At 42.6% G+C, this 27,585-nt stretch overlaps 1 protein-coding gene across 1 annotated transcript in view; it reads left to right on the top strand.

Annotated features, from left to right (window-relative positions):
- The first annotated feature begins 532 nt into the window (after positions 1-532).
- Positions 533-27,585, top strand: part of LOC137381013 (actin-related protein 3B-like) — a 64,895-nt gene continuing 37,842 nt past the window's right edge. The window contains exons 1-2 of the mRNA XM_068053418.1: positions 533-692; positions 13,554-13,609. Of these exons, the coding sequence (XP_067909519.1) occupies positions 649-692; positions 13,554-13,609 (100 nt within the window). The 5' untranslated portion in view covers positions 533-648. The remainder of the gene's footprint in view (positions 693-13,553; positions 13,610-27,585) is intronic.

The following is a 27,585-nucleotide window of genomic DNA, read 5'->3' as shown; positions in this document are numbered from 1 at the left end:
GGCTGCCCAACTGGCCAAGGTGAAAATCCTTGTGGTGGCGGGCAGAGGCCCTTAAGTGGCAAGGGCCTTGATTGGCTTGGACCGCGCCGGTTTTCGCTGCCACCGCCATGCATAAAATGGCAGTGGAGGCGGGAGCGGGTTGGGAAGGGCCAAAAGGAAAAACAAATAAAAAGTGCATTTATATAGAGCCTTTCATGACCACAGAACATCCCAAAGAACTTTACAGCCAAAGAAGTACAGACTCGAGGGGCTGAATGGCCTACTCCTGTTCCTGTCTTCCTATGTTATCATTATCAGCTTGGCTGGTTTCTAGCGAATCCATTCCAAAGATTCACACCTCCTTAGTGTCAAGCAGTTGCATATATATCTGTACTGTCCCTTAAAGCTTTCCCCTCTTTTGTTGATCCAAGTTTTGGGAGTGACAAATGGACCCCACTCAGCAGTTGCCTGAACTGCAGGTGGGAGGCGCAAGATCCGGGTAGGCAGCGCCTTCTGGCGGCCGTGACCCCGGAAGTGCTCGGCGCATGGTTACTGCAGAGACGCGACGGTTGGTACCGGTGGCGGCCCCTATGATTTAAAGGCGAGCTTTGTACAGCACTGTTTGCCACTCGTAAAAAGTTTTCCTGTTGATTCAACAAACCTGACAGCATGGCCGGCCATTTACCTCCTTGTGTCATTGATTGTGGGACGGGGTGAGTCAGTCTTGTGTATATTTCTAACGCATTGCGCGCGCGAAGGCCCTCCCACTCTCGCTCCACTCCTCCAGCTGACTGACTGACTGTCAATCACAGCAGTTGCCCTGGTTACGGCCGCCGCCAGCTGTTGGGGGCGGGGAGGGGAGCTGCTTACTGCTGTGCAGAGCAGGAACAGCTGCAATACTTTGCAGTACAAGTGTGTGTGTATCTGCTTTATCCTCCAAAATCCTGCAGCAAATTTAAAGCAACTCCAGCTGATTCTATTTGTGATTTTTAAATATTGCAATATTCATACATTTATATCTTATTTTTGATGTCCTTTATTCTATGCCTTATTTTAAAGTTTGTTTTTTGTAAAACTACGAGACCTTTATTTCATTTAATGTTTATATTATACCCAGCATTATTAATAGCAACTTTTTTTGAGGTCAAGGCTGACACTCCACTCCAGTCCAGTGCTGCACTGTCAGGGTGATGTCTTTCGGACCAGATGCTACATTGAGGCCCTGTCTGCTCTCTTGGGTGGATATCAAAGATCCATGGCACAATTTTGAAGGAGAACAGGGGAGTTATCCTTAGTGTCCCAGTTATAGTTTATCCCTCATTCAACATCACAACAACATTATCTGGTCATTATTACTGTGCACAGCAAGCTCCCACAAACAGCAAATTGGCTGCTGTGTTTCCTACATAACAGTAAATGCACTTTAGAAGTACTTCTTTGGCTGTAAAGTTCTTTGGGATGTTCTGTGGTCATGAAAGGCTCTATATAAATGCACTTTTTATTTGTTTTTGCTTATTAAAGTTTTATGTTAATTATTTGAAATTTATTATATTTAAGGTTTGTATTATACCTAGCATGATTTGATATTCAAAATTGATATTTATGACTAATATTATAAAATTTACATTTATTTATATCAAAGCTGCTTTTTTTAAAATCTCTGCTACCCTGCATTGTTGCATTAATTTCCACAAGCTATCTCCAAAGTCCTCATTAACTTGTTTTGACATTTTCAGCAGTTGGGACAGGATGGTATTTGCAGCTTTTATTTGCAAACTGAACTGTTATGGTCTACTCCTATTAATTCAATGTAATTTATTGTGCCAAAATATTTTAGTTATCGAGTAACTGAATTTGTGTGACTTTTTGAATTCGTGGGATAAGCTATATACTCTTTAAAATAACAATTTGTTGGAATAGTCTCCTGATATAAACATCAATGATTGAGATCTGATGAAGACAACGCATATGTCACTTGAAGGAAGATAAATAACTTGTAACTCATAATTTCCTTTTATGTCTTTAGTGAAAAATATCTATATATATATTTATATATTTTTAGTTTTGCTGTGTACAGGTAATCAAATCTGGCACTTCATTTGAAAAACCACTTAAGGAAGTGTTGTGGACATACAACTGCAAGTGAATTAATGAACAAACGAATTAGGAGCAGAAGTAGGTCATTCGGCCCCTCCAGCCTGCTCTGCCGTTGAGTAAGATCATGGCTGATCTGTTTGTGTCTTGAATTCCACATTCCCATTTACCCCTGAATACGAATCTCTTGTATTTAAAGCTGCAATCCCCTGTAGCTGCTACAATATATCATTTTTAGTGTACAACTAAGAAGTAGAGAAGTCTATCTTTTTTCAAATATATTTTCTATATTCACTGTTTTGTTTAGAAGAGTATTCTTTCAGCAGTGATTTCATTTCTGAAAGCTGCTGTATTTTGTGAATACTTTTTATTCTGGGAGTAAATTTGTCTTTCAGTGCATATTGCAGAGAGCACACTGTCTGTAGTTTTGATGGCATGTGGGTGATCTATGGTCATTGATCTCAGTAAGAACTAGGAAAAGGACTTTGTCCTGAAACATTAACCTTATGTTTCTCTCTCCATAGATGATGCTTGACCTGCTGAGTATTTTCAGCATGTTGGGATTTTATTTCACATTTCCAGCATCTGCAGCATTTTGCTTTTTAAGTGATCAGACCAGCCTCGACATAGAAGTGATCCGGGCAGTAGTTTACACAGGTGTCCTTCTTCCTTTTGAACTTTTTGTCGAGAGAACAGTGTAAAGAAATCAGGAATTCCGAAGGCTGAGGCTTTAAACTTAACCCCAAATTTGATGTATCTTGCATTGATGCTTATTCACTGTGCTACCTTCTAGTTCTTGGGGCAGAAAGGCTGAATCTATTCTGAAGAGCAAGATGCAGCATTGTAAGTGCAAAACCAGATGGAAACATATATCTTTATAATGGATATTAATTTCTTTTTGATAGCTCGTAGTTCAAATTTCTTGTAATTTTATCTTGGGTATTGCAACTATTATGGGATAATTGGATAAATATTTGAAAGGGAGAAAAATATAAACTTGGAAGTATTGTGAACTATGAGGAGGATAGTGATAAACTTAGAGGATGTAGACAGGCTGGTGGAATGGGTGGACAAGTAGCAGATGAACTTTAATGCAGAAAAGTGAGAGGTGTTGCATTTTGGTAGGAAGAACAGGAGAGGCAAAGGGTATAATTATAAAGGGGTGCAGGAGCAGGGGGATCTGGGGGTATACGTGCACAATTCATTTGAAGGTTGCAGGGCAGATTGAGAAAGCGATTAATAAACCAAATGGGATCTTGGGCTTTATAAATGCGGGCATAGTGTACAAGAACAAGGAAGGTATGATAAAATTGTATAAAACACTGGTTCGGCCTCAACTGGAGTATTGTGTTCAGTTCTGGGCACCATACTTTTGGAAGGATGTTGAGGCATCAGAGAGGATGCAGAAAAGATTCATGAGAATGATTTCAGGGATGAGGAACTTCACTTATGTGGATAGGTTGGAGAAGCTGGGTCTCTTCTTGGAGAAGAGAAGATGTAAGAGGGAATTTGATAGAGGTGTTCAAAATCACGAGGGGTCTGGACAGAGTAGATAAGCAGGAACTATTCCCATTGGCCGAAGGATACTGAACCAAAGGATGCCAATTTAAGGTGATTGGGGAAAAGAAGCTACAGTCACATTAGGAAAACCTTTTATGCGGTGAGTGATTGGGGGTGAGATGCTTGAGAGTGTGGTGGAGGCAGATTCAATTGAGGCCTTCAAAAGAGAACTGGATAAATATCTGAAGAGAGAAAAATTGTAGGGCTATGGGGAAAAGGCAGGGGAGTGGGTCTAGGTGAGTTACTCTGGCAGAGAGCCAGCTTGGACATGATGGGCCGAATGACCGTTTCCTGTGCTCTTATGATTCTATAGCTACGGGGAGAGATTGGGACAGTAATATAACTATTGTGTTGGTCAAATGATGTTCTGGTAGGCATGATGAGCCAAATGGTCTCCATCATTTTAATAATCATCAGTGGATGGAAAGAGAGTGAAAATGCAACATTTTGAATGCTGCTGATGGCTGTTAATAAATATATTTGATACAGAATTGGACAATCTGCTATTAAAACTAGATCTAGCAGCTTCAAGACTTGGCGTCTAAGAGGTGCTGTGGGCCATCACCAGTGGAAGAATTGTATTCCACCACAATCTGTAACCTCATGGCCTGGCATATTCCTCACGTCACTACCACCATTAAGCCAGACGACCAACTTTGGTTCAATGAGAAGTGTAGAAGAGCATGCCAGGAGCAGCACCAGGTGTACCTAAAAATGAAATGCCAACACAAGACTACATGCATGGTATAGACAGCCTAGCGATCCCACAACCATGGTTAAAATGCTGTAGTCCTGCCATATCCAGTCAAGGTGTACAATAAAGCAACTATTCATGGTGGGGGTGGGGGTGGGGGGGGGGGTGCGGTGAGTCTTCAATGACCGTCCTCTATCTCAATGTTGGTGGAGTCTAGCACATGAGCCTAAAAGACATTTGAAGCAATGAAATGCAGAGTGGATGGGCCTTGCTCATCTCTTGACTCCCCAAAGCTTCTCCTCCACCTACAAAGCATAAGTTAGGAGTGGGATGGAATACTCCTCACTTGCCTGAATTGGTGTAGCTGCAACAATACTTGAAGTTTGACACCATCCAGGAGAAAGCAGTCTGAGTGATGATCACCCTATCACACAGTTTAAAGATCCCCTTGTTTCACCACCTGAATATGGTGGCTGCAGTGCCTACTATTTGCAAAATGTGCCGCAACAAGTTGTCAGACTTCCCAAACACGGAACTTCCACCATCTAAAGGACAAGGACAACAAGTGCATGGGAAAACCATCACCTCCAAGAGGCACATCATTTAGACTTGGACATATTTCGCTGTTCCTCCATTCTCACTAGGTCAAAATCCTGGAATTTCCTAACTAAAAGCATTGTGGGAGTACATTCACCAAATGGACTGCAGTGGTTCAAGTACAAGGCCGATCACCACCTTCTCAAGGGCAACTTGTGATGAACAATAAATGGTAGCCTTGCCAGTGAAGCCCATTTCCCAAAGAATGGATAAACTAAAAGAGGAGTCTTCAAAGGAATAACTTGTGCTGTTGATCAAAATTGTAAAAAGCAGTAATTTTTTTCAACTGCTTGAATAAACTGCATGTTGAACTTCAAGGGTATCTTAATGTGGAATAAATGTCCTTGTCCTCTGCTGCTATGTATACATTTCAGTATCATTTTTTATTTCCTTACAAGAAATGAACAATAATGACCCCTTCAGTCACTGAATAATTTAATACCCTGATGTATTTAACTAGGTATTCAAAGTTTTTGTGTAATTATGATTTCAATAAAGATTTGCTACTGGTTGGTAGTGTAATGGAATATTACTGGACTAGTAATCCAGAGGCTTGGACTAATGCTCTGTAGACATGAGTTCAAATCCCACAACCGTAGAATTTAAATTCAATTAATTAAATCTGGAATAAAAATGTTCGTCTCACTAATCATGATCATGATACTAGTGAACCAGGTGGGTTTTTACGACAATCCAGTAATGTCCTTCAGGGAAGGAGATCTGCCATCCTTGCCCTGTCTGGCCTACATGTGACTCCAGACTGACAGCAATATGGTTGACTCTTAACTGCCCTCTGAAATAGCCTTGCAAGCTACTCAGTTGTAGATGGTTAAGCATCTGCTCAAAGGCCATTAAGGATGGGCAAGAAATGCTGGCCTTGCCAGTGATGTTCACATCCCAAGAACAAATGTATATAAAAAAAATTACTTGTACCATTTGGAGTCAGTGAAGTAAAAACTGATGGTGAAATAGCATTGCTACAGACTGCACAGCATTTTAAGTAAGGACAAAAGGTAAAACCTTTTATGATGTATAAAGAAAAAATTATTTCAATGCGGAATTAGCATCATAGGAATTCTGCAACAGCCACCTTGCCCATTGTGCCTTTGCCTGCTCCCCATCAGCTATCTATTCTAATCCCAGTTACACTGCATAGAATTTACAGCATCGAAACGGGCCATTTGGCCCAACAGGTCTGCGCTCGTGTTTATGCTTCATTAGCCTCTGCCAACTTGTCTACATATCCTTCTATTCCTTTTTCCCTCGTGCTTATCTAGCTTCCCCTTAAATGCATCTGTTTCCTTTAACCAATCTGTAGTTTCTCTTTCCCTACTCCTGACTTTTTTTTAATTAATGGAATTTATAATTTTCCAATCCAAAGGCACAATTCCTTAATGTGAGAGGCTTTGGAAAATGAGTAAAACATCTGCAATTCCCTTACCTGTTTCTTTGAATATACTCAGGGTGAAAACCATCATGTCCTAGATACTTGTCTGTCTTGGGTCTCATTATTTTTTCCAGTACCACTTTTTCAAAAAAATATTGTATTAAAACCTGTAAGTTCCTCCCATTGACTTCACTTTGTTTCCTTGTTCTGCTGCTGTTTTCTTCCTCCACCATGAAAACTGATACAAAATATTAATTTTAACAAGCATGGGTTTTCTTCTTTATTATAGTATTCTTCATTACCAATTTCTTTTTCTCAATATATTTATAAAAACTTCTTGCTTGTAGCTTTGATATCCCTTGTAAGTTTTTGTGTTTTCTTCCCATATTTCCTTTTTGCGCCTCATCACTTGCTTTATAACTTCTGCCACTTTTTTATGGTCCCCTATATGCTGGATTTACCCTTTGCCTTGCACTTATGTAAACATTTTTTCTTTTGGCTTCATATCTTTTTAAAAATTTGTTGACCATTGTTACTTAGCGAGGCAACTTATAACTCCTTTTAATGTAATAAAACGTCCCAAGGTTCTTCACAATAGTGTTCTAAAACAATATGATACTGAGTCAGATGTCCAAAAGCTTAGTCAAAGAGGTAGGTTTTAAGGCATGTCCTAAAGAAGAAAAGCAAGGTAGATAGTTGAAGAGGTGTAGGGAGGGAATTCCAGAGCTTGGGGCCTAGGTAACTGTAGGCACGGCTGGCAATGATGGAGCAATTTAAATTTGGGGTTGCTCAATAGGCCAGAATTAGATGAGCACAGATGTCTTGCAGGGTTGTGGGAATGGAGGAGATTACAGGGATAGGGAGGGATTTGTAAATAAGGATGAGAATTTTGAAATCAAGATGTTGCTTGACTGTGTAGGTCAGTGAGCACAGGGGTGATTGGCCCTGTTACGACCGAGTTGTGAGGAATGCACTGTCTTTTCTCGTTCCACTTCTCCACAGTTCCCAACATCTATTTAAATGTTTACCCGATTACCGATGAGGTCAATCATAGACTCTATTTTCATCCCAGAATAAAATACCCCAACCAGGTTTCTTGAATAAACAACAAAATTATCAGTTTATTATAAAACAAGACTTATCCAGTAACAAAGTGAAGCATTAACACACAGATTGAAATATGAAAGTTCCCTTTTTACCTTAGCCCTTCACACACTGGTTAATTGAAGAAAAGAGATTTTCTCTGAAGAGCTCTGCAAAAATAAAAGAATACTTTGGCTTAATACTTGCTAATTCTTGAAGAAAAAAGAGATGTGGAAAGATGTCAGTTGCCCCTTTTATTCTGGCGTCCCAAATACACGTAGATGGCTGTGACTGGGATCTTTCTAGAACAGTTGTTTTCAGGCGACGTTGAAGATAGTTTGGGAGGTTTTCTGGGTGAAATGTGGTATCAGGGATTTCTGGCAGGCCTTTCAGGAGGAATGCAGCATCAATTTCTCTATTTCTTACACTCACTTCTAAGAGCTTCTCAAAACGATGGAAAAGGCTGAGCGGGGGTATTCGTCCTTGGCAGGTTGATTTTTAAACTTTTTTCAAAACACTGTCCACACCCCAACTCACTGTCCATAGCAAAACCAAAAACAATATCCCAAGAGTCAAGCCTCTCGACCCCACCTCAGGTCAAAAAGCCCCTGCTGGGTACTTATCTGAAGACAGGTGACTTCCAGTAAGGGTTGTTTACAAACCAAGTCCAAAAGATCTTCCAATGACCTCATGTTTTTAAAAAAAAAAAAACCCACCAAGTCCAGCATCTATGGAATCCTTTTCAGTTTTAAAACCGAATTCCTCAAAATAATTTAGCAAAAAATGGAAGCACTTTTATAAGGGCATGAGTTAAGACATGAGCAGCAGAGTTTTGAATGACCTCAATTTTATTGAGAGTAGAATGTGGTAGACCAGCCAGGAGTGCATTGGAACAGTCAAGTCTAGAGGTGACTAAGGCATAAATGAGCAGCAGATGATCTGAGACGGGGGCAAAGTCAGGTGATGTTACAGAGCTGTAAATGGGCAGTCTTCGTGATGGCACAAATATGTGGTCAGAAGCTCTTCTCAGTCAAATATGATACCTGAGATTGCAAACGTACTGGTTTAATCTCAATGTCCTCAGGGAGAGGGATAGAGTTGGTAGCTAGGGACCGAAAGCGTGGCTTCAGTCTTCCTATTATTTAATTGGAGGAAATTTCTGCACATCCAGTACTGGATGTTGGATAAGGAGGCTGATAATTTAACAGCAGTGGAGGGGTTGAGAGAGGTGGTGGTGAAATCGAGCTGGGTGTTGTCAGCGAACGTATGAAAACTAATGCTCTGCTTTCGAACAATGTCACCAAGGGGCAGCCTGTAGATGAGAAATAGGAGGGGACCAAGGAGAGATCCTTGGGGGACACCAGAGGTAACGGTGTGGGAGCAGGAAGAGAAGACATTGCAAGTGATTCTCTGGTTACGGTTAGATAAGAATGGAACCAGGTGAGAGCAGTCCCACCCAGCAGGACGACAGTGGAGAGGCATTGGAGGAGGATGGTGTGGTCAACCATGTCAAAGACTGCAGACAGGTCAAGGAGGACGGGGAGCGAAAGTTGACCTTTGTCCCACTCGCATAGTCTGTCATTTGTGACTTTGAGAGCTATTTCATACTGTGGCAGGGGCGAAAACTTGATTGGAAAGCTTTAAACTTGGAGTTTTATTTATTCCTGGGAAAGATGGGAACGGATTTGAGAGGTGACAACAGAGAGGAAAGGGAGGTTGGAGATGGGACTGTAGTTTGCAAGGATGGTGGGGTCAAAATTTTTTTTTTTGAGGAGGGGGGTGATGGCAGATTTAAAGGAGAGAGGGACAACACCTGAAGAGACCGAACCTTTAACAATATTAGCTAACGTGGGGATCAGGAGGGTCAGTTGGGTGGTCAGCAGTTTAGTGGGAATAGGGCAAAGAGAGCAGGAGACGGTTCTTTTTCCATTTCGGGGTATGTACTGGTTTTGTTGTGCCAAATATTTCCTTGACTACTTACCATTTTGTCTGTAGGTTTACCTATTAGCCCAATTTACTGAGGTCATTTGACTCTTGCCCTTTCAAAGTTTATCTTGATTAAGTTTAAAACCTTGCATTGCCTTTACTACTTGAGCTATTCTGCTTTGCCCAGACTACATGTGTTTTGCTTCATTGTGTTTTAATTCAGAATAATATCGAAGCTGCATCAGTGAAGATTCAGATACAAGATGGTAGTATATTGTGATCTCTTGTGGTCTGGGCTTTCAATTCAAGGGCAAAAGGAATGGAAGGATATGCTGATGGGGTCTAATGAAATTAGGGTGGGAGGAGGATCGTGTGGAACATACCAACACAGACCTGTTGTGGCAAATGGCCTGCTTCCCTGCTATACATTCTATGTTCCATCACATTGAATTCTGATCTGTATTGTGGGGAGATGCTGAGCAAATCTGTTGTATTCTCAGTGAGGGGGTTTCTGGGATACTGTTAACAGACTTCCCCCACAACTGTTCAGTGATGGAGCGGCATTTGCAGCAGTCGTGGAGCAGGCAATCAGTCTGCCCTCTGCTGGTGTAATGTTTGCTGACCAGTGAGGGAAAAAAACACATTCCTTTTTTGTGCAAAATTTTTTTTTCTTCAACTGGAGAGTTGAAAACTTGCCATTGCTGTGTGACTCAGTGCTGCAGAACATTAATTTAGGGTTAAGTTAATTTAACTATTCAGTGATTTAAGATGGTAACCACTCTTCTGAAGAGACAGCCATCCTTTGCACGAGTAAAGGTAAGTCAGAAATGTTAAATTCAATTAATCTGATTTAAATCTATGCATTAATGAAATAATTACTTTAGGGACTGTGAAATACACTTTATTCTGCTTGTGAAAAATTCTCAATGTTTGTGGAATTAATATTCCATTTTTTTCCATCTTGAGATGATTTGCACTACTTTAACTTATTGCTGCTGAAGGTGAGTTTCTTTTTTTTTTAAAAAGGCATTTTATTTTGGTTAGCTGATATCTAACATGCATTGAAACCAGCCGCAATGCTTGAATCTTTTGTTTCCTTGATATTCAGGCTTGGGTTGATAAGTGGCAAGTAACATTCACATCACCCAAATGCCAGACAATGACCATCTCCTCCAAAAGAGAATCTAACCATCTCCCATGACATTTAACAATGTTACTACCTCTGAATCCCCCACTATCAACATCCTGGGGTGGGGTGGGGGGGTTACCATTGACCAGAAACTGGAGTAGCCATATTAATGCCGTAGCTACAAGAGCGGGTCAGAGGCTGGGAATCTTGCGGCAAGTAACCCACCTCCTGACTCCCCAAAGCCTGTCCGCCATCTTCAAGGCTCAAGTCAGGAGTGTGATGGAATACTCTCCACTTGCCTGGATGGGTGCAGCTCCGACAACACTCATGAAGCTCGACACCATCCAGGTGTCGACAAAGCAGCCCCATCCACCACCTTAAACATTCACTCCCTCCATCATTGATGCACAGTGGCAGCAGTGTGAACCATATACGAGACACATTGCTGTAACTCACCATGCCTCCTTCGACAGCACCTTCCAAGCATGCAATCTCTTCCACCTAGAAGGACAAGGGCAGCAGACATGTGGGAACACCATCTACAACTTCCCCTCCAAGCCACACATCCTGGCTTGGAAATATATCCCCGTTCCTTCATTGTCACTGGATCAAAATCCTGGAACTCCCTTCCGAAGAGCACTGTGAGTGTACCTGCACCAGATGGACTGCAGCGGTTCAACAAGGTGCCTCACCACTACCTTCTTGAGGGCAGTTGGAGATGGGCACAAATGCTGGCCTTGCCAGTGACACCCCTATCCCATGAAGTGAATAAAAAAAAATGCATTGCACATTTTCCCCCCCATCAAAACCTCAGAAAACCTGTTAGCAAGAGGCGAAGGAGCCCTAATTGTGCGTTGGGGTACTGTAAGGATTTTAACTAGCTAAACTGAACCAGCTTACTAGCATCGAGTATTGGTCAACATCCTGCTATTTGTGCAAGCTGGATCACTCACTCTACCCTGTATTACTGGTGCTAACAATCTCCTGGCACCAATTGCCCCCCTATCTTGCTGCCTTTTGCAGGTCTCTTCAACGAACCAGTCATTCAACAACAGCACCCTAGAGCACTCTGGACCTACCTACCTCAAGTGAAGATTACAATGTTTGTCGCAGACAAGTAACTTGGCTCTAATATGCCATTGAAGGGCATGTTATTGCAGTATGAACTCAACCCCTGGTACTCACTTGCTACCTCAGGACCCAAGCTGACAGGAGGGCATTTAAAAAAAAAAAGGAGAAATTTGGCTCAAATATCCTTTTTTTTTCTGAAAAAACATAAGTTTTGAAACTTATCTGGAATACAGAATTTTAGATTTTAAACAGGAGAGGTTCAGCACCAGAAACACTTTTTTTTTTTCTGTATGGATTACCTGATTTGCAGGGGGGAGAGAGGGAATGATGAGCTTTTGTTAAAATCACTGTATTTTGCAGTTGTCCTGTGAGATTGTGATTGCGGCTCACTGTCTCTTTTCACTGACACTGATGTCTCTGCTGCCTTTGACTCTGTAGGCAATTCCAACTACCTTTTGCGCATCTAGCCTCCTAGAATTGACTTTGCAGTTTTGATGACACCACCCCCACCCATCTTTTTTTTTATATATGCGTTCATGGGGTGTGGGTGTCGCTGGCTAAGCCAGCATTTATTGGCCATTGCTAATTGCCCTTGAGAAGCTGGTGGTGAGCTGCCTTCTTGAACCGCTGCAGTCCATGTGGGGTAGATACGCCTACAGTGCTGTTAGGAAGGAATTTCCAGAACTTTGACCCCGCGACAGTGAAGGAACTATCTTGTTGATATTATGTTGCTTTCTCCTCTTTGTCACCTCAAGGGCTCCATTTTGATGCTTTCCTCATCCTTATTTAAAGTGTTATCCCCTTGATATCACCCAGAAGTATCGGGTCAACTTCCATTGAACACTGGGTTCTATCTCTTCTTCCTTTATTCTCCATTCATCCCAAGGCCATCTTCAGTTGCCTCTGCACATTTAAGCCAAAGGTTCCTTTTTGGCTTATGTAAATATCCACATCCTTTTGCCTAAACTACATTACCTTTCATTACGTCACCTCAAACTAAGCCCAGTGGTGCAGAAATGAGGTATACTGCATAAACCAGAGATCAAATTCCATTCTGGTATCTGATCCTTTCCCAAACCCTTCCAGCTTCTCCCACATCACCTGCCTTTACCCTTTTCCTATCCCCAATGAAAACCCTAATCCATTCCTTCATTATTTTGAGACTTAATTCTGCCAGAACCTTCTACAAGCTGCAACTCATCCAGGATGCTGCAACCATGCAAATGCCCACAGCTTGTCACCCTCGTTCTCGCCCATCTCCCAGGCTTTCCTTGCCCAAAAATGCCTCCATGAACTTGTCCCACCCACCATAGTAATCTCTTCTAGCTGTACAGCCCTGAGAGCACTTCTGCTTTTCTGATGCCAGCTTACTCCTTGTTCCCTAATCTTCTCTGCAATTGGCAGCCACTTCTACGGTATCTGTGCCAGCACCTCAGCAGCGGCATCTCATCACCTTCCTTCTGGCATTCATGAGCCTCAGACCCCATCCAATCCCCTCCCTTTCTGTTGCATGCCCACTCTTTTTTTGTCTCCCCTGCTGTAAGTCAATGTGAGATGTCTCTGCATGAAGAACACTACAGAAATGTAATTTTAGATGGTTAGCATTCTTTTCAAGGTTCTAGAAGCATTGTTTTGCCGTCTTCTGTTTAAAGTGGCATAATTTCTGTTATCTCACACACCAAAGCCGGAATGGCAAAATCCTCAACTTAGTCCAAGTGTAAAATTGAACAATAAAAAAAATAATTGCTACATGTTATAGTCCCAAGGAAATACTTTTTTAAAAGCTCAAACTGTTTATCATCTTGTTGTGGAAGACTTTCATTCTAATCTAATGCACAAAATCTCAATTAAGGATCAAGGAAAATTTGCAATAACAATTAGCTGAAGTGAGTGTTCTGCTTTTTGAATATAGTTTCAAAGCTTCATCTATTGGCATTTTTTGGGTTTTCTTTAAACACAGTAAAGTAAAACATTCCCTTAAGTATTTTTTTTAAAAGAAAGTCTAAGCACAATTTTTTTCCCCCTCTCCTCAGATATACAAAGCTAGGCTACGCAGGTAACACAGAACCGCAGTTTATCATTCCTTCATGTAAGTACTATAAATGACCTTTTTTATTATATCCAATGGTATCTTTTTTTAAAGACTTGTTTTGCACAATTTTATTTTACTGTAATGAGATGGTACTACAGTATTTAAATATTGAAGGGGGGAAATACAATGTGGTGGGGGGGGGGCAATGCTAAATTTTACCTGAAATCATGTTTATCGAGCTCTGGTGTCTTTCCTTTCAGAGGAGCAGGTGCATTGTAGGATCTCTTGGGTAGATTGTTGTTACCAATAAGAGTAGGTTCTGGTCATGGTCTGTTTGGCAGTAGTCTGACCTATTGTGTTCTCTTATCCATCTAACACCTGCTCTGCTCTCTGTGTATATAATCTCTCGGAGCTTTGGGAGAACTCCTTTTACTATGAAATGACTGTACAATGTAATATGTTTGTGGCATGTTTCCCAGAATGTTGAAATATAGCATGCTATTCCATGGTAAATGGGTTACAATTTTGCTTCCCCGTCCTGTTCAGTTCACGATCTGGGTCCATTCCCATGTCAGTGAAGCGAACAGGCAGACACTCTAATCTCAAAGGCAGAGGAGTGAAAATAAGACTGGGGACCATTCCTACATTCATCAAGGTTACCATCTCGGAACAACATTGGTGGAAGCAAAGAGAGCCAGTTGACTGTTTCCCTTTTCTTGTGAAGGGAGTGCAACCTGGGAAGAAACCGAGACATTTTGTGGCATGCTTTTATTAAAAAAAAAGTTAAAATCACATTTTCATAACTGTTCTCCATTGCCCCAGGAAGTTGCATTGCAATCTTGGGAACAGTATAAAAAGGGCTGTAGATTCACTTGTAGATCATTTTACAACACCATCCAAAACAAATTTTGTGCCCATAGACTTGTACTTGAGAGAGAGCTTCTGTTTTGTTTGCCCTTGTTTCCAACATGGATTTTCTCCTCCTCCCTTCTGTTGGTGCCCACAGCCTCCCCATTCTGTGGTATTCTCAAACTATTGAAATTTGACCAGGTGAAATTCCTGTTCTTTCAACGTCCCTCTCCTAAGTACAGTTTTCTGTTTAGAGTGTCATGTCTTCAGTTAAGTGCTGGGAAAAATGTCAGTTATCTAGTGGAATAGCTGTAATAAGTACTATACAATGTACAGCAATTTGTGATGTAGTCAATAATTCAGACTATATTACTTTAAAAGGACCATAATCCAGCAGAAAGTTAATCTTTCTGGGTGGGGTGGTGGTGGTGAGATTTTTACAAATGTATTGTAATTTCCTGATTTGTAAATTTATTAGACTAGTTTTCATTGCGAGTTCCTCACTTATTTTAGTTGGTCTTGCAGTGAAGCTGCTCTCAAAATAATGTTCATTGATGTATTTGTATCTTGAGCTTTAAGACAATTTCTACAGGTAATAATGATTCCAGGACTACACTATTGTTACTTACCTGTCATACAATGAATACTTTACATAACAGAATTGTACTAAATTAGCGCAATTTTGAAAATTCTACATTTACTGGGAGAGTAAAATAAAAGTACTGCCTTCTTATTTGAAGCTGTCTGTTTACTTGTTGCAATATCAAGAATGAAGTACAAGCCATGAGTGAATTTAGTTGCGTTGATATGATCAACCTTGACTATATGCGTCAAGAAAGCCATGGTCATGAGACCAGGTGTTGCAGCTCTGCCTCTGATCGCACTAAATAACACCCCGCTGGAAGTGGTTAGCAAATTCCTGCGACCTTGGGTTCATGGTGATAGACAATCTGTCCCTTGAGGCAGAGCTCGATATACGCAGAGAGAAAACAGCTACAACTTTTGGCTGACTCATGAAATGCGAATGGGATAACACCAAGTTGACCCTTGGACCAAGCTAATGGTTTATAAGGCCTGTGCTCTCAGCACCTTGCTGTATGGCTGTGAAACATGGACATCTAAAGCGAAAGTCCAGAAGGTTATGTTGCCTGCCCAGTGCCAGGGGCAGGACATCTGCTCAGGGCTGGAGAGGAACTTACAGTGGGAGGGGGAGAAACCAGTTGTCATGGGCCATGTAGGTACCAATAACAGGCAGGATGAGGAAGGAGGTTCTGCATAGTCAGTGAGGTGCTAGGCACCAAATTAGGAAGCAGAACCTTAAAGGTAATAATCTCTGGATTGTTATCTGAGCCGCATGCAAATTGGCATAGGGCAAATAAGATTAGAGAAATGAATGTGTGGCTCAAAGACTGGTGTAATATATGTGGGTTCCAGTTCGTGCAACACTGGCACCAGTACTGGGGAAAGCGGGGGCTGTACCGTTGGGACCATCTATACCTGAACCATGCTAGGGCTGGTGTTATAGCAAATCGCATAACTGGGGAAGTAAAGAGAGTTATAAACTAAATTGTGGGGATAGGGATCAAATTTGGGAAGATGTGGCAAATCAGAGTAGAGGCAAGGTAGGAGAGTAAGGTTTTAATATGGGAAATGATGAACAGAACGTGACAGGGCTAGAGAGTACAAATCTAAGAGTAAATAAACAGATAAAGCTAGAGGTTACAAAAATAATAAAAGACAAAACTAAACTTTTTTTATGCACGTAACATTCAAAATGAAACAGATGAACTGATAGTGCAAATAGAAATAAATAAGTACAATTTGTTGGCCATTACAAAGACATTGCTGCAGGATGACATAGATTAGGACCTGAATATTGAAAGGTATATGACATTTAATAAGGACAGGAAGCTAGGAAAAGGTGGAGGGTGGCTCTGTTAATGGTGTTAGCACATTAGAGAAGGATGACCCAAGTTTAGGAAACAATGATGTGGAAGTGGTTTGGATTGAGATGAGAAGTGATAAAAGCAAGAAGTCACTCGTGGAAGTGGTGTAGAGGCCCCTAACAGTAACCACATGGTAGGACAGAGTATAAAGGAAGAAATAATGGGAGCTTGTCAGAAAGGTATGGGGCTAATCCATGGAGGGTTTTAATCTACATATAGACTGGAAAAATCAGATGGGCAAAGGTAGCCTAAATGAGCTCTCAATGTTTTCGGGATAGTTTCTTGGAACAGTGTTTTCTGGAGATAACCAGTGAGCAGACTATACTAGACGTGGTATTGTGCAATGGGATAGGATTAATTAATGACCTCCTAGTGAAGGCGTCCCTAGATGGCAGTGATCATTGAATGTTATGTTCATTTTGAGGGAGAGAAGAATGGTCCAAGACTAGTATTTTAAAGTTAAATAAGGGCAATTAGGAGGGCATGAAAGCAGAGCTAGCTAAAGTGAACTGGCAAAGTAGGTTAAGGAACAGGTCAAAAGAGATGTAGTGGCAGACATTTGAGGGGACATTTCAGAATACACAGAATAGATACGTTCCAACGAGAGAAAAATTCCAAGAGGACGACCCACTGTCTGTGGTTAATTAATCAAAGTTAAGGATAGGATCAAACTTAAAAAGCATATAATTGTGCAAAGATGGGTGCCAGGTCAGATGATTGGACAGAGTATAAAGAACAAAGAATGACTCAAAGATGAATAAGGAAGGAAAAATTAAAGTACGGGAGAAAGATAGCTAGAAATATAAAAACATAGTAAGTGTCTATAGATATTTAAAAAAGAAATGAGTTAACAAAGTGAGTATTGATCCTATAGAAAGTGAGTCTAGGGAATTAATAAGGGAAAGTAAGGAGATGGCAGATGACCTGAACAGATATTTTGCATCGGTCTTCGCTATAGACGATACAAGTAACGTCCCCGAAATAGCTGTAAATCAGGATATGGAAGGGAGGGAGGAACTCTAAACAATTACAATCACCAGGGAAGTGGTACTGAGCAAATTGTTGGAGATGCAGGTTGAAAAGTCCCCGGGTTGGGGAGGACGTGGAGGAACAACTTTGCAAGGAAATTAGAGGTGCAAAAATTATAGGGTAGTTATAATGGGGGACTTTAATATCCAAACATTGACTGGGATTCTTAGTGCAAAGGGAAATGAGGGGCAAGAGTTCCTTGCATGTGTTCAGGAGAATTTTCTATAGTATGTTTCCAGTCCAAAGCGAAAGTAGGCACTGCCAGACCTGGTTCGTGGGAATGGGTTGGGGGAAGTGGATCAATTATCAGTCGGAGATCATTTAGGGGACAGTGATCATTGTATCATAAGGTTTAGGCTGACTATGGAAAAGGATAAAGAACAATCCAGAGGAAGAATAATTAACTAACTGGGGGAAAGCCCACTTCAATAGGCTAAGAACGGAGCTGGGGCAAATAAATTTGGAGTCAAATGTTGGCAGGAGAAATAATCGCTGAGCAATGGCAACCTTCGAAGAAGAGAATGAGTTTGGGCATAGTCCAGGTATGTTCCCTCGAAGGGGAAAAATAGGGCAAACAAATCCAGAGCTCCATGGATGACAAAAGAAATAGAGATTAAATGATTAAGAAGAAAAAGTGTGCTTATGACGCATGCCAAGTGGAAAATATTATTGAGAACCAGTCTTAATGTAGAAGGTCCAGAGGAGAAGTGAAAAAGCAAAGAGAGCATGAAAAGAGACTGGCAGCTAACATTAAAGGGAATCCCAAAGTTTTCTATAGCATTACGACTGAGGTGGGGGGAGTGCACTGTTAATTCAGCCCCACTTCTCCACAGATCACAACATATTCTTTGACTGTTGCAACAAGTGGGAAAATTTAATCAGATACACTGTTTTCCTCAGAATAGAACACACTAACCAGGTTTCCTTACTGAACAACAAAATTAACAGTTCATTATAAAACAAATCTTAACTAGTAATGAAGTAAAACAATATCACAGATCAAATTTTTGAAATTTCAACATTAAATTTTAAAAAGTCCTCTTTACCTTAGTCCCTTCTCTCTTATACACACAGACACACCACTTAACCGACTAAGTAAAATAGGAGTTTTTAGATCAGAGCTCTATTACAGACAAAAAAAACATACCCGGGTAGAACACTTGTCCACCCCTGGAAAAATAGCAGATGCGACACACTGCACCAAACTGGCACACAGTCCAACCTTTGAGCAACCTTTTAGAATCTTCCAGAATTAGTTCTCTTCAGGTGGCATTGAAAAGTAATTTAGCAGGCCTTCTTGAAATAAAGGAATCTAGATAAATTGACACAGTGACCTTCACAGAGTCTTTTAGGGAATTGTAAGAAAACGAGCTGGGTTGTGGGCTTCTGTTCTTTCTTGGAATTCTCTCCTCCTTCTGCAACAAACTTGACTTTTTAAAAACATGCAGAAACAATCTGGTCTCCTCCTCCAGAAGGTAAAACACACACTGACACATAACCAGAAAACTTGTCCATTTTTCTGCTCATCCCAGGTGTTCTGTTGCTACTGGGCTTGTCCAGTTAAAGGAGTGCTTGTCATTTTCTGCCCCTGTTGCTAGGGTTTCTGTTCGAAGCCTAGCTCGAGCCATGTGATAAACAGCAACACTGTTGCCAATCCAGCTCCCTCACTGTACTCTTGATTTAAAAAAAACTGACCCAACATTTACTTAACTTAACTATAAATTCCTTTTAAAATTATTTTTAACAAAATAGCATCACTTTCATAACAATCGACATATAAATAGTAAAAGGGTGGTAAGAGGAGGCATTGGGCCAATTGGGGACCATAAAGGGGATTTACGCATGGAGGCAGAGGACATAGCTGAGGTATTAAATGAATACTTTGCATCTGTCTTTACCATGGAAGAAGATGCAACCTAGGCAATGGTGAAAGAGAAGCTAATTCAGACACTAGAAGGGTTTAAAATTGATAAGGAGGACGTTTTAGATAGGCTGTCTGTACTTGGGGTAGGCGGTGGCGTAGTGGTATTATCACTGGACTAGTAACCCAGAGACCCAGGGTATTTCTCTGGGGACATGGGTTCGAATCCCACCACAGCAGAAGGTGGAATTTGAATTTAATTAATAAATCAGGAATTAAAAGCTAGTCTAATGATGGCCATGAAACCATTGTCGATTGTTGTAAAAACCCATCTGGTTCACGAATGTCCTTCAGGGAAGGAAATCTGCTGTCCTTACCTGGTCTGGCCTACATGTGACTCCAGACCCACAGCAATGTGGTTAACTCTTACATGCCCTCGGAAATGGCCTAGCAAGCCACTCAGTTGTATCTAACCGCTACAAAGTCGATTAAAAAGGAATGAAACTGGACGGACCACCCGGCATTGACCTAGGCACCGGAAATGACAACGGCAAACCCAGCCCTTTCGACCCTGCAGAGTCCTCCTTACTAACATCTGGGGGCTTGTGCCAAAGTTGGGAGAGCTGTCCCACAGACTAGTCAAACAACCTGACATAGTCATATTCACGGAATCATACCTGACAGACAATGTCCCAGACACTGCCATCACCATCCCCGGGTATGTCCTGTCCCACCGGCAGGACAGAGTCACCAGAGGTGGTGGCACAGTGGTATACAGTAGGGAAGGAGTTGCCCTGGGAGTGCTCAACATCGACTCCGGACCCCATGAAGTCTTATGGCATCAGGTCAAACAAGGGCAAGGTCACCTCCTGCTGATTACCACCTCCCGCCCTCCCTCAGCTGATGAGTCAGTACTCCTCCATGTTGAACAGCACTTGGAGGAAGCACTGAGGGTGGCAAGGGCACAAAATGTACTCTGGGTGGGGGACTTCAATATCCATCACCAAGAGTGGCTCGGTAGCACCACTACTGACCGAGCTGGCCGAGTCCTAAAGGACATAGCTGCTAGACTGGGCCTGCAGCAGGTGGTGGGGGAACCAACACGAGGGAAAAACGTACTTGACCTCGTCCTCACCAATCTGCCTGCTGCAGATGCTTCTGTCCATGACTGTATTGGTAAGAGTAACCACCGCACAGTCGTTGTGGAGACGAAGTCCCGCCTTCACATTGAGGATACCGTCCATCGTGTTGTGTGGCACTATCGCCGTGCTAAATGGGATAGATTTCGAACAGATCTAGCAATGCAAAACTGGGCATCCATGAGGCGCTATGGGGCAGCAGCAGAATTGTACTCATCCACAATCTGTAACCTCATGGCCTGGCAAATCCCCCACTCTACCATTACCATCAAGCCAGGAGACCAACCCTGGTTCAATGAAGAGTGCAGGAGGGCATGCCAGGAGCAGCACCAGGCATACCTCAAAATGAGGTGTCGACATGGTGAAACTACAACCGAGGACTACTTGCATGTCAAACTGCGTAAGCAGCATGCGATAGACAGAGCTGTGATCCCATAACCAACGGATCAGATCGAAGCTCTGCAGTCCTGCCACATCCAGCCGTGAATGGTGGTGGACAATTAAACAACTAACTGGAGGAGCTGGCTCCACAAATATCCCCATCCTCAATGATGGGGGAGCCCAGCACATCAATGCGAAAGATAAGGCTGAAGCATTTGCAACAATCTTCAGCCAGAAGTGCCGAGTTGATGATCCATCTCTGCCTCCTCCTGAAGTCCCCAGCATCACAGATGCCAGATTTCAGCCAATACGATTCACTCCGCATGATATCAAGAAACGAATTGAAGGCGCTGGATACTGCAAAAGAAATGGGACCTGACAATATTCCGGCAATAGTACTGAAGACCTGTGCTCCAGAATTTGCCGCACCCCTAGCCAAGCTGTTCCAGTACAGCTACAACACTGGCATCTACCCTGCAATGTTGAAAATTGCCCAGGTATGTCCTGTACACAAAAAACAGGACAAGTCCAACCCGGCCAATTACTGTCCCATCAGTCTACTCTCAATCATCAGTAAAGTGATGGAAGGTGTCATCAACAGTGCCATCAAGTGGCATTTGCTTAGCAATAACCTGCTCAGTGACGCTCAGTTTGGGTTCTGCCAGGGCCACTCAGCTCCTGACCTCATTACAGCCTTGGTTCAAACATGGACAAAAGAGCTGAACTCAAGAGGTGAGGTGCGAGTGACTGCCCTTGACATCAAGCCAGCATTTGACCGAGTGTGGCACCAAGGAGCCAGAGCAAAACTGAGGTCAATGGGAATCGGGGAAAACCCTCCGCTGGCTGGAGTCATACCTAGCGCAAAGGAAGATGGTTGTGGTTGTTGGAGGTCAATTATCTGAGCTCCGGGACATCACTGCAGGAGTTCCTCAGGGTAGTGTCCTAGGCCCATCTTCAGCTGCTTCATCAATGACCTTCCTTCAATCATAAGGTCAGAAGTGGGGATGTTCGCTGATTGCACAATGTTCAGCACCATTCGTGAGTCCTCAGATACTGAAGCAGTCCGTGTAGAAATGCAGCAAGACCTGGACAATATCCAGGCTTGGGCTGATGTGTGGCGTGAATGTTACTTGCCACTTAAGTGCCAGGCAATGACCATCTCCAACAAGAGAGAATCTAACAATCTCCCCTTGACATTCAAAGGCATTACCATCGCTGAATCCCCCACTATCAACATCCTAGGGACTACCATTGACCAGAAACTGAACTGGAGTAGCCATATAAATACTGTGGCTACAAGAGCAGGTCAGAGGCTAGGAATCCTGAGGCGAGGAACTCATCCCCTGAATCTCCAAAGCCTGTCCACCATCTACAAGGCACAAGTCAGAGGAGTGTGATGGAATACTCTCCACTTGCCTGGATGGGTGCAGCTCCAACAACACTCAAGAAGCTCGACACCATCCAGGACAAAGCAGCCCGCTTGATTGGCACCCCATCTACAAACATTCACTCCCTCCACCACCGAATCACAGTGGCAGCAGTGTGTACCATCTACAAGATGCACTGCAGCAATGCACCAAGGCTCCTTAGACATCAACTTCCAAACCCGCGACCTCTACCAACTAGAAGGACAAGGGCAGCAAATACATGGGAACACCACCACCTGCAAGTTCCCCTCCAAGTCACACACCATCCTGACATGGAACTATATCGCCATTCCTTCACTGTCGCTGGGTCAAAATCCTGGAACTCCCTTCCTTACAGCACTGTGGGTCTACCTACCCCAAATGGACTGCAGTGGTTCAAGAAGGCAGCTCACCACCACCTTCTCAAGGGCAATTAGGGATGGGCAATAAATGCTGGCCTGGCCAGCGACACCCACATCCCATGAATGAATAAAAAAAAACTTGGTGGATAAAGCACCAGGACCGGATGAGATGCATCCACGGACACTGAGGGCGTAAATTGTGGGGGCACTGGCCATAAATCTTCCATAGACCAGGGGTGATGCCAGAGGTTTGAAGGATTGTAAACATTACACCCTTGTTCAAAAAAGTGAATCTTTGGAACTCTCTTCCTCAGAAGGCAATGGAAGTAGAGTCTTTGAATAGTTTTGTAAGGCAGCGGTAGATAGATTCTTGATAAGCAAGGGGGTGAAAGGTTATCGGGGATAGGTAGAATGTGGAGTCAAGTTTACAATCAGATCAGCCATGATCATGTCGATTGGTATAGCGGGACCGAGTGTTCGTATGTACCAGGAAAAACAGCTCAATAATTTCCATCTTCACTGTCTGCAGTGCATTATGGGTATATCTTAGCAGGACAAAATCGGAAATATGACAGTCCTCTCAAAAGCAGAGCTCCCAAGTTGTGTTGGCATTAATCAAACCGAGGTGGCTTCAGTGGATCGGACACATCCGCAGGATGGAAGACAATCGCATACCAAGGACCTTCTGTATGGTGAGGTAGCCAGGGCCAGATGACCAGTGGGGTGCCCAAAGCACCACTTCAAGGATGGTTACAAGTGTGACATGAAGGCCCTAAATGTCAATTATCGCACCTGGGAGTCACTAGCTGGTGAAAGAGGGATGTGGCAATAGATCCTGTGAACAGATATTCACTACCATGATGACCAGATGCTACAGCAGCTTGGCAACAGGCACCAACGTCAAAAACAATTCACAGCATCACTTGGTAGCTTCACATGCGGCACTTGTGGCAGAACCTGCCCCTCGAGGATTGGCCTTCACAGCCATCGGCAAAAGTGCACCGAGAAGACACCCCACTTAAATGGGTGGTTTTCTGCATGTCCGTCATCTTTCATAGATGGAAGGATGCCACCATATGATCAACAAGTGTAAGGTATTTATCATGTAGCTTCTGGTCTGCTGTGAAAGATCTGTGTTTTTTTCGCACCACAGTGGCATGGCATGTTGCACCAAAACCTGAAGAAGTCAAACTCATGTTCATGAACTTCTGGAAAAGGAGTTTAGAATATGTGCTGTCGGCATGCATGATATTCCTTTGGCCAGAGTAAATACAGGCAGTGTCACAATCAAGTGATGTGTGTGCTAGATGAGGTTACTTGAGTGGAGGCTGCCAAGTCAGGGAAGGAGAATAAATATGGTCCCAGTCAAGTTTCAGTTTGGATAAAGGTAAAAGACACACATTTTTAAAAAAGCAAAATGTGTGACCTACTGAAACTTGTTAGCATTTCATGACAGGCAATTAGGAATGCCAGAGGAAATAGGAACATCTCCATTGCAAGCCGAGTATTGTTCAATGATCACAACAGAGACAAATGCAAGTTTGGTGGAATTGACTATAACTTAAGTGTCGAATCGAAGAGCTTTTTAAAAGGGCGCTGCTGAAAAATGTGGTTTATAGCACTAAGTGCTATGATTGGGGGTGAAAATGTGAGTTGCAGGAGAGTGATGACAGCCACAGAGATTTTGTGGCAGGCTTTGTATGGAGTTGTTTGAAAGGCTTGGAATGCCAGATAGTAGTATAGTTCAGAGAGTGGAAGAGGTGAGAAGAGCTGGCAATACAGGGAATAGTAGTGAACTGGTGCAAAAGGTGTGATTGGTACATTTGTTTGCTGTGCCTTCAGATTGATGGCATTGGGCGGCACAGTGGCGCAGTGGTTAGCACCGCAGCCTCACTGCTCCAGTGACCCGGGTTCGATTCTGGGTACTGCCTATGCGGAGTTTGCAAGTTCTCCCTGTGACGGCGTGGGTTTTCGCCGGGTGCTCCGGTTTCCTCCCACAGCCAAAGACTTGCAGGTTGATGGGTAAATTGGCCATTATAAATTGCCCCTAGAGTAGGTAGGTGGTAGGGGAATTGAGGGAAGGTGGGGATGTGAGAGGGTAATGGGATTAATGTAGGATTAGTGTAAATGGATGGTTGATGGTCGGCACAGACTTGGTGGGCCGAAGGGCCTGTTTCAGTGCTGTATCCCTAAATAAATAAATAAATACCCCTTTTTGGTGACTTTTTTTGTGCTGTGTTTACAAAGAAGCAGTGATGATTCCAACTAATTCTGTCAATGTTTTTGAAGTTACCTAACAATTTAAATATGGTTGAGAAAACTCACATTTTGCCCTTGGCCTCCGAAACTTCTTATCTCAGCCTTGAGATCCTTCTCTTCAACCATGCTTTTGCTTCCTTCTGACCCTCTTTTTTTTTTTTTCTTACTCCCTCCTTTCCTACTTCACTGCCCACTGCAGTTAAACAGTCTGTAACACCTCTCTCTGTACATACTGAATATCATAGAAAAAAATAAAATCTTAAAATTTGCTGTGCTACCAAACTTGGAGCTGTGGCAAACGGTGAGGATGATACCAATAGACTGCAACAGGCATAGATAGGTTAGCAGAATGGGCAGGTAAATCACAGGTGGAATTTAATACAGAGTAATGTGAAGTGATGCATTTTGGCAGAAAGGTTAGGAAGAGGCATCATAGACTTAATGTTACAGTTCTAAAGAGTGTGCAGGAACAGAGGGACCTGGATTTAAAAAAAAAAATATTTCATGGCATGTGGGCTTCACTAGCAAGGCCAGAATTTGTTGTCCTTGGCAACTGAGTGGCTTGCAAGGTCGTTTCAGAGGGCAGTTAAGAGCCATCCACATTGCTGTGGGTCTGGAGTCACATATAGGCTAGACCAGGTAAGGACAGCAGATTGCCTTCCCTAAAAGCCAATAGTGAACCAGATGGGTTTTTATGACCATCGATGGCACGTTTCATGGCACCGTTCACTGAGACTAGCTTTCAATTCCAGATTTTTATTGATTGAATTTAAATTCCACCAGCTGCCATGGTGGGATTTGAACTCGTGTTTCTGGATAACTACTACCAATATGCCTTTACCCCTCCCCAGTGTTTATGTGCACAGATCCTTGAAGGTGGCAGGACACATTGAGAGAGTAGTTAGCAAAGCATATGCAATCTTAGGCTTCATAAATAGAGGTATTCAGTACATAAACAGGGAGGTTATGTTTATAAGGCTCTGGTTAGGCCACAACTAGAGCATTGCATTCAGGGTTGGTCACCACACTTCAGGAAGGATGCAAGGGTGCAGAGGAGATTTACCAGAATGGTTCCAGGGCTAAGGGATTTTAGCTACAAAGTTGGGTTGTTCTCCTTGGAGTAAAGGAGTTTGAGGGGAAATCTGTTAGGGGTGTACAGGATTATGACCAGTTTAGTTAAAGTAGACAAAAGCTGCTCCATTAGCTGATGGTACAAAGACTAGGGGACACAGATTCAAGGTTTAGGGCATGAGATACAGGGGGATGTGAGCAAGAACTTTTTTATGCAGAGAGCGGAGTTCCAGAGACCTGGAACTCACTGCCGAGGAGGGTGGTGGAAGCAGTAACTCCAATTTCAAAAGGAAATTGGATGGGCACTTGAGAGAAATTAAACTTGCAGGGCTACAGGAATAGAGTGGGGGAATGGGACTGACTGTTTTGCTCTACAGAGAACTGGCATGGACTCAATAGACTGAATACTTTCTGCATTATGGAGCTGGAGCTGCGGGTGGATTCACTGTGGAGCATCTGTGATGCAGAGGACGTCGTGGATAGCATGTTTAGCGAGGTGGTCACACCGCGTACGTGATCGTTTTTTGGACCAATACGTTGAGGAACCAACTGGAGAACAGGCCATCCTAGACTGGGCATTGTGTAATGAGAAAGGATTAGTTAACAATCTTCTTGTGCGGGGTCCCTTGGGGAAGAGTGACCATAACATGATAGAATTCTTCATTTAAGATGGAGAGTGAGAGAGTTGATTCTGAGACTAGGGTCCTGATTCTAAATAAACGAAACTATGAAGGTATGAGGCGTGAGTTGGCTATGATAGATTGGGGAATGTTACTTAAAAGGTTGACAGTGGATAGGCAATGGCTAGCATTTAAAGAGCACATGGATGAATTACAACAATTGTTCATTCCTGTCTGGCGCAAAAAATAAAACAGGAAGGGTGGCTGAACCATGGCTTACAAGAGAAATTAGGGATAGTATTAGATCCAAGGAGGAGAAATATAAAATAGTCAGGACAAGCAGCAAACCTGAGGATTGGGAGCAGTTTAGAATTCAGCAAAGGAGGACAAAGGGATTGATTAAGAAGGGGAAAAGAGAGTACGAGAGTAAGCTTGCAGAGAACATAAAAACTGACTGTAAAAGCTTCTATAGATATGTGAAGAGAAAAAGATCAGTGAAGACAAATGTGGGTCCCTCACAGTCGGAAATGGGGGAATTTATAATGGGGAACAAAGAAATGGCAGACCGATTAAATTCATACTTTGGTTCTGGCTTCACAAAGGAGGACACAAACTACCTCCCAGAAAGTTGGGGAAATTGGGGTCTAGTGAGGAGGAGGAACTGTATGAAATCAGTGTTAGTAGGGAAATGGCGTTCGGGAAATTGATGGGATTGAAGGCTGATAAACCCCCAGGGCCTGATAATCTACATCCCAGAGTACTTAAGGAAGTGGCCATAGAAATAGTAAATGCATTGCTGGTCATTTTTCAAAATTCTGTAGACTCTGGAACAGTTCCAACAGATTGGAGGGTAACTAATGTAACCCCACTATTTAAAAAAGGAGGTAGAGAGAAAACCGGGAATTATAGACTGGTTAGCCTGACATCAGTAGTGGGGAAAATGCTAGAGTCCATTATAAAAGATGTAATAGCAGAGCACTTGGAAAACAATGACAGGATTGGACAAAGTCAACATGGATTTACAAAAGGGAAATCAAGCTCGACAAATCTACTGGAATTGATTGAGGATGTAACTAGTAGAATAGATAAGGGAGAACCAGTGGATGTGGT

The sequence above is a fragment of the Heterodontus francisci genome, chromosome 2 (genome assembly GCF_036365525.1).
Source record: "Heterodontus francisci isolate sHetFra1 chromosome 2, sHetFra1.hap1, whole genome shotgun sequence".
Taxonomy (NCBI): domain Eukaryota; kingdom Metazoa; phylum Chordata; class Chondrichthyes; order Heterodontiformes; family Heterodontidae; genus Heterodontus; species Heterodontus francisci.
The sequence above is the reverse complement of the archived record's forward strand: the minus strand, read 5'-3'. Positions and strand labels throughout refer to the sequence as shown.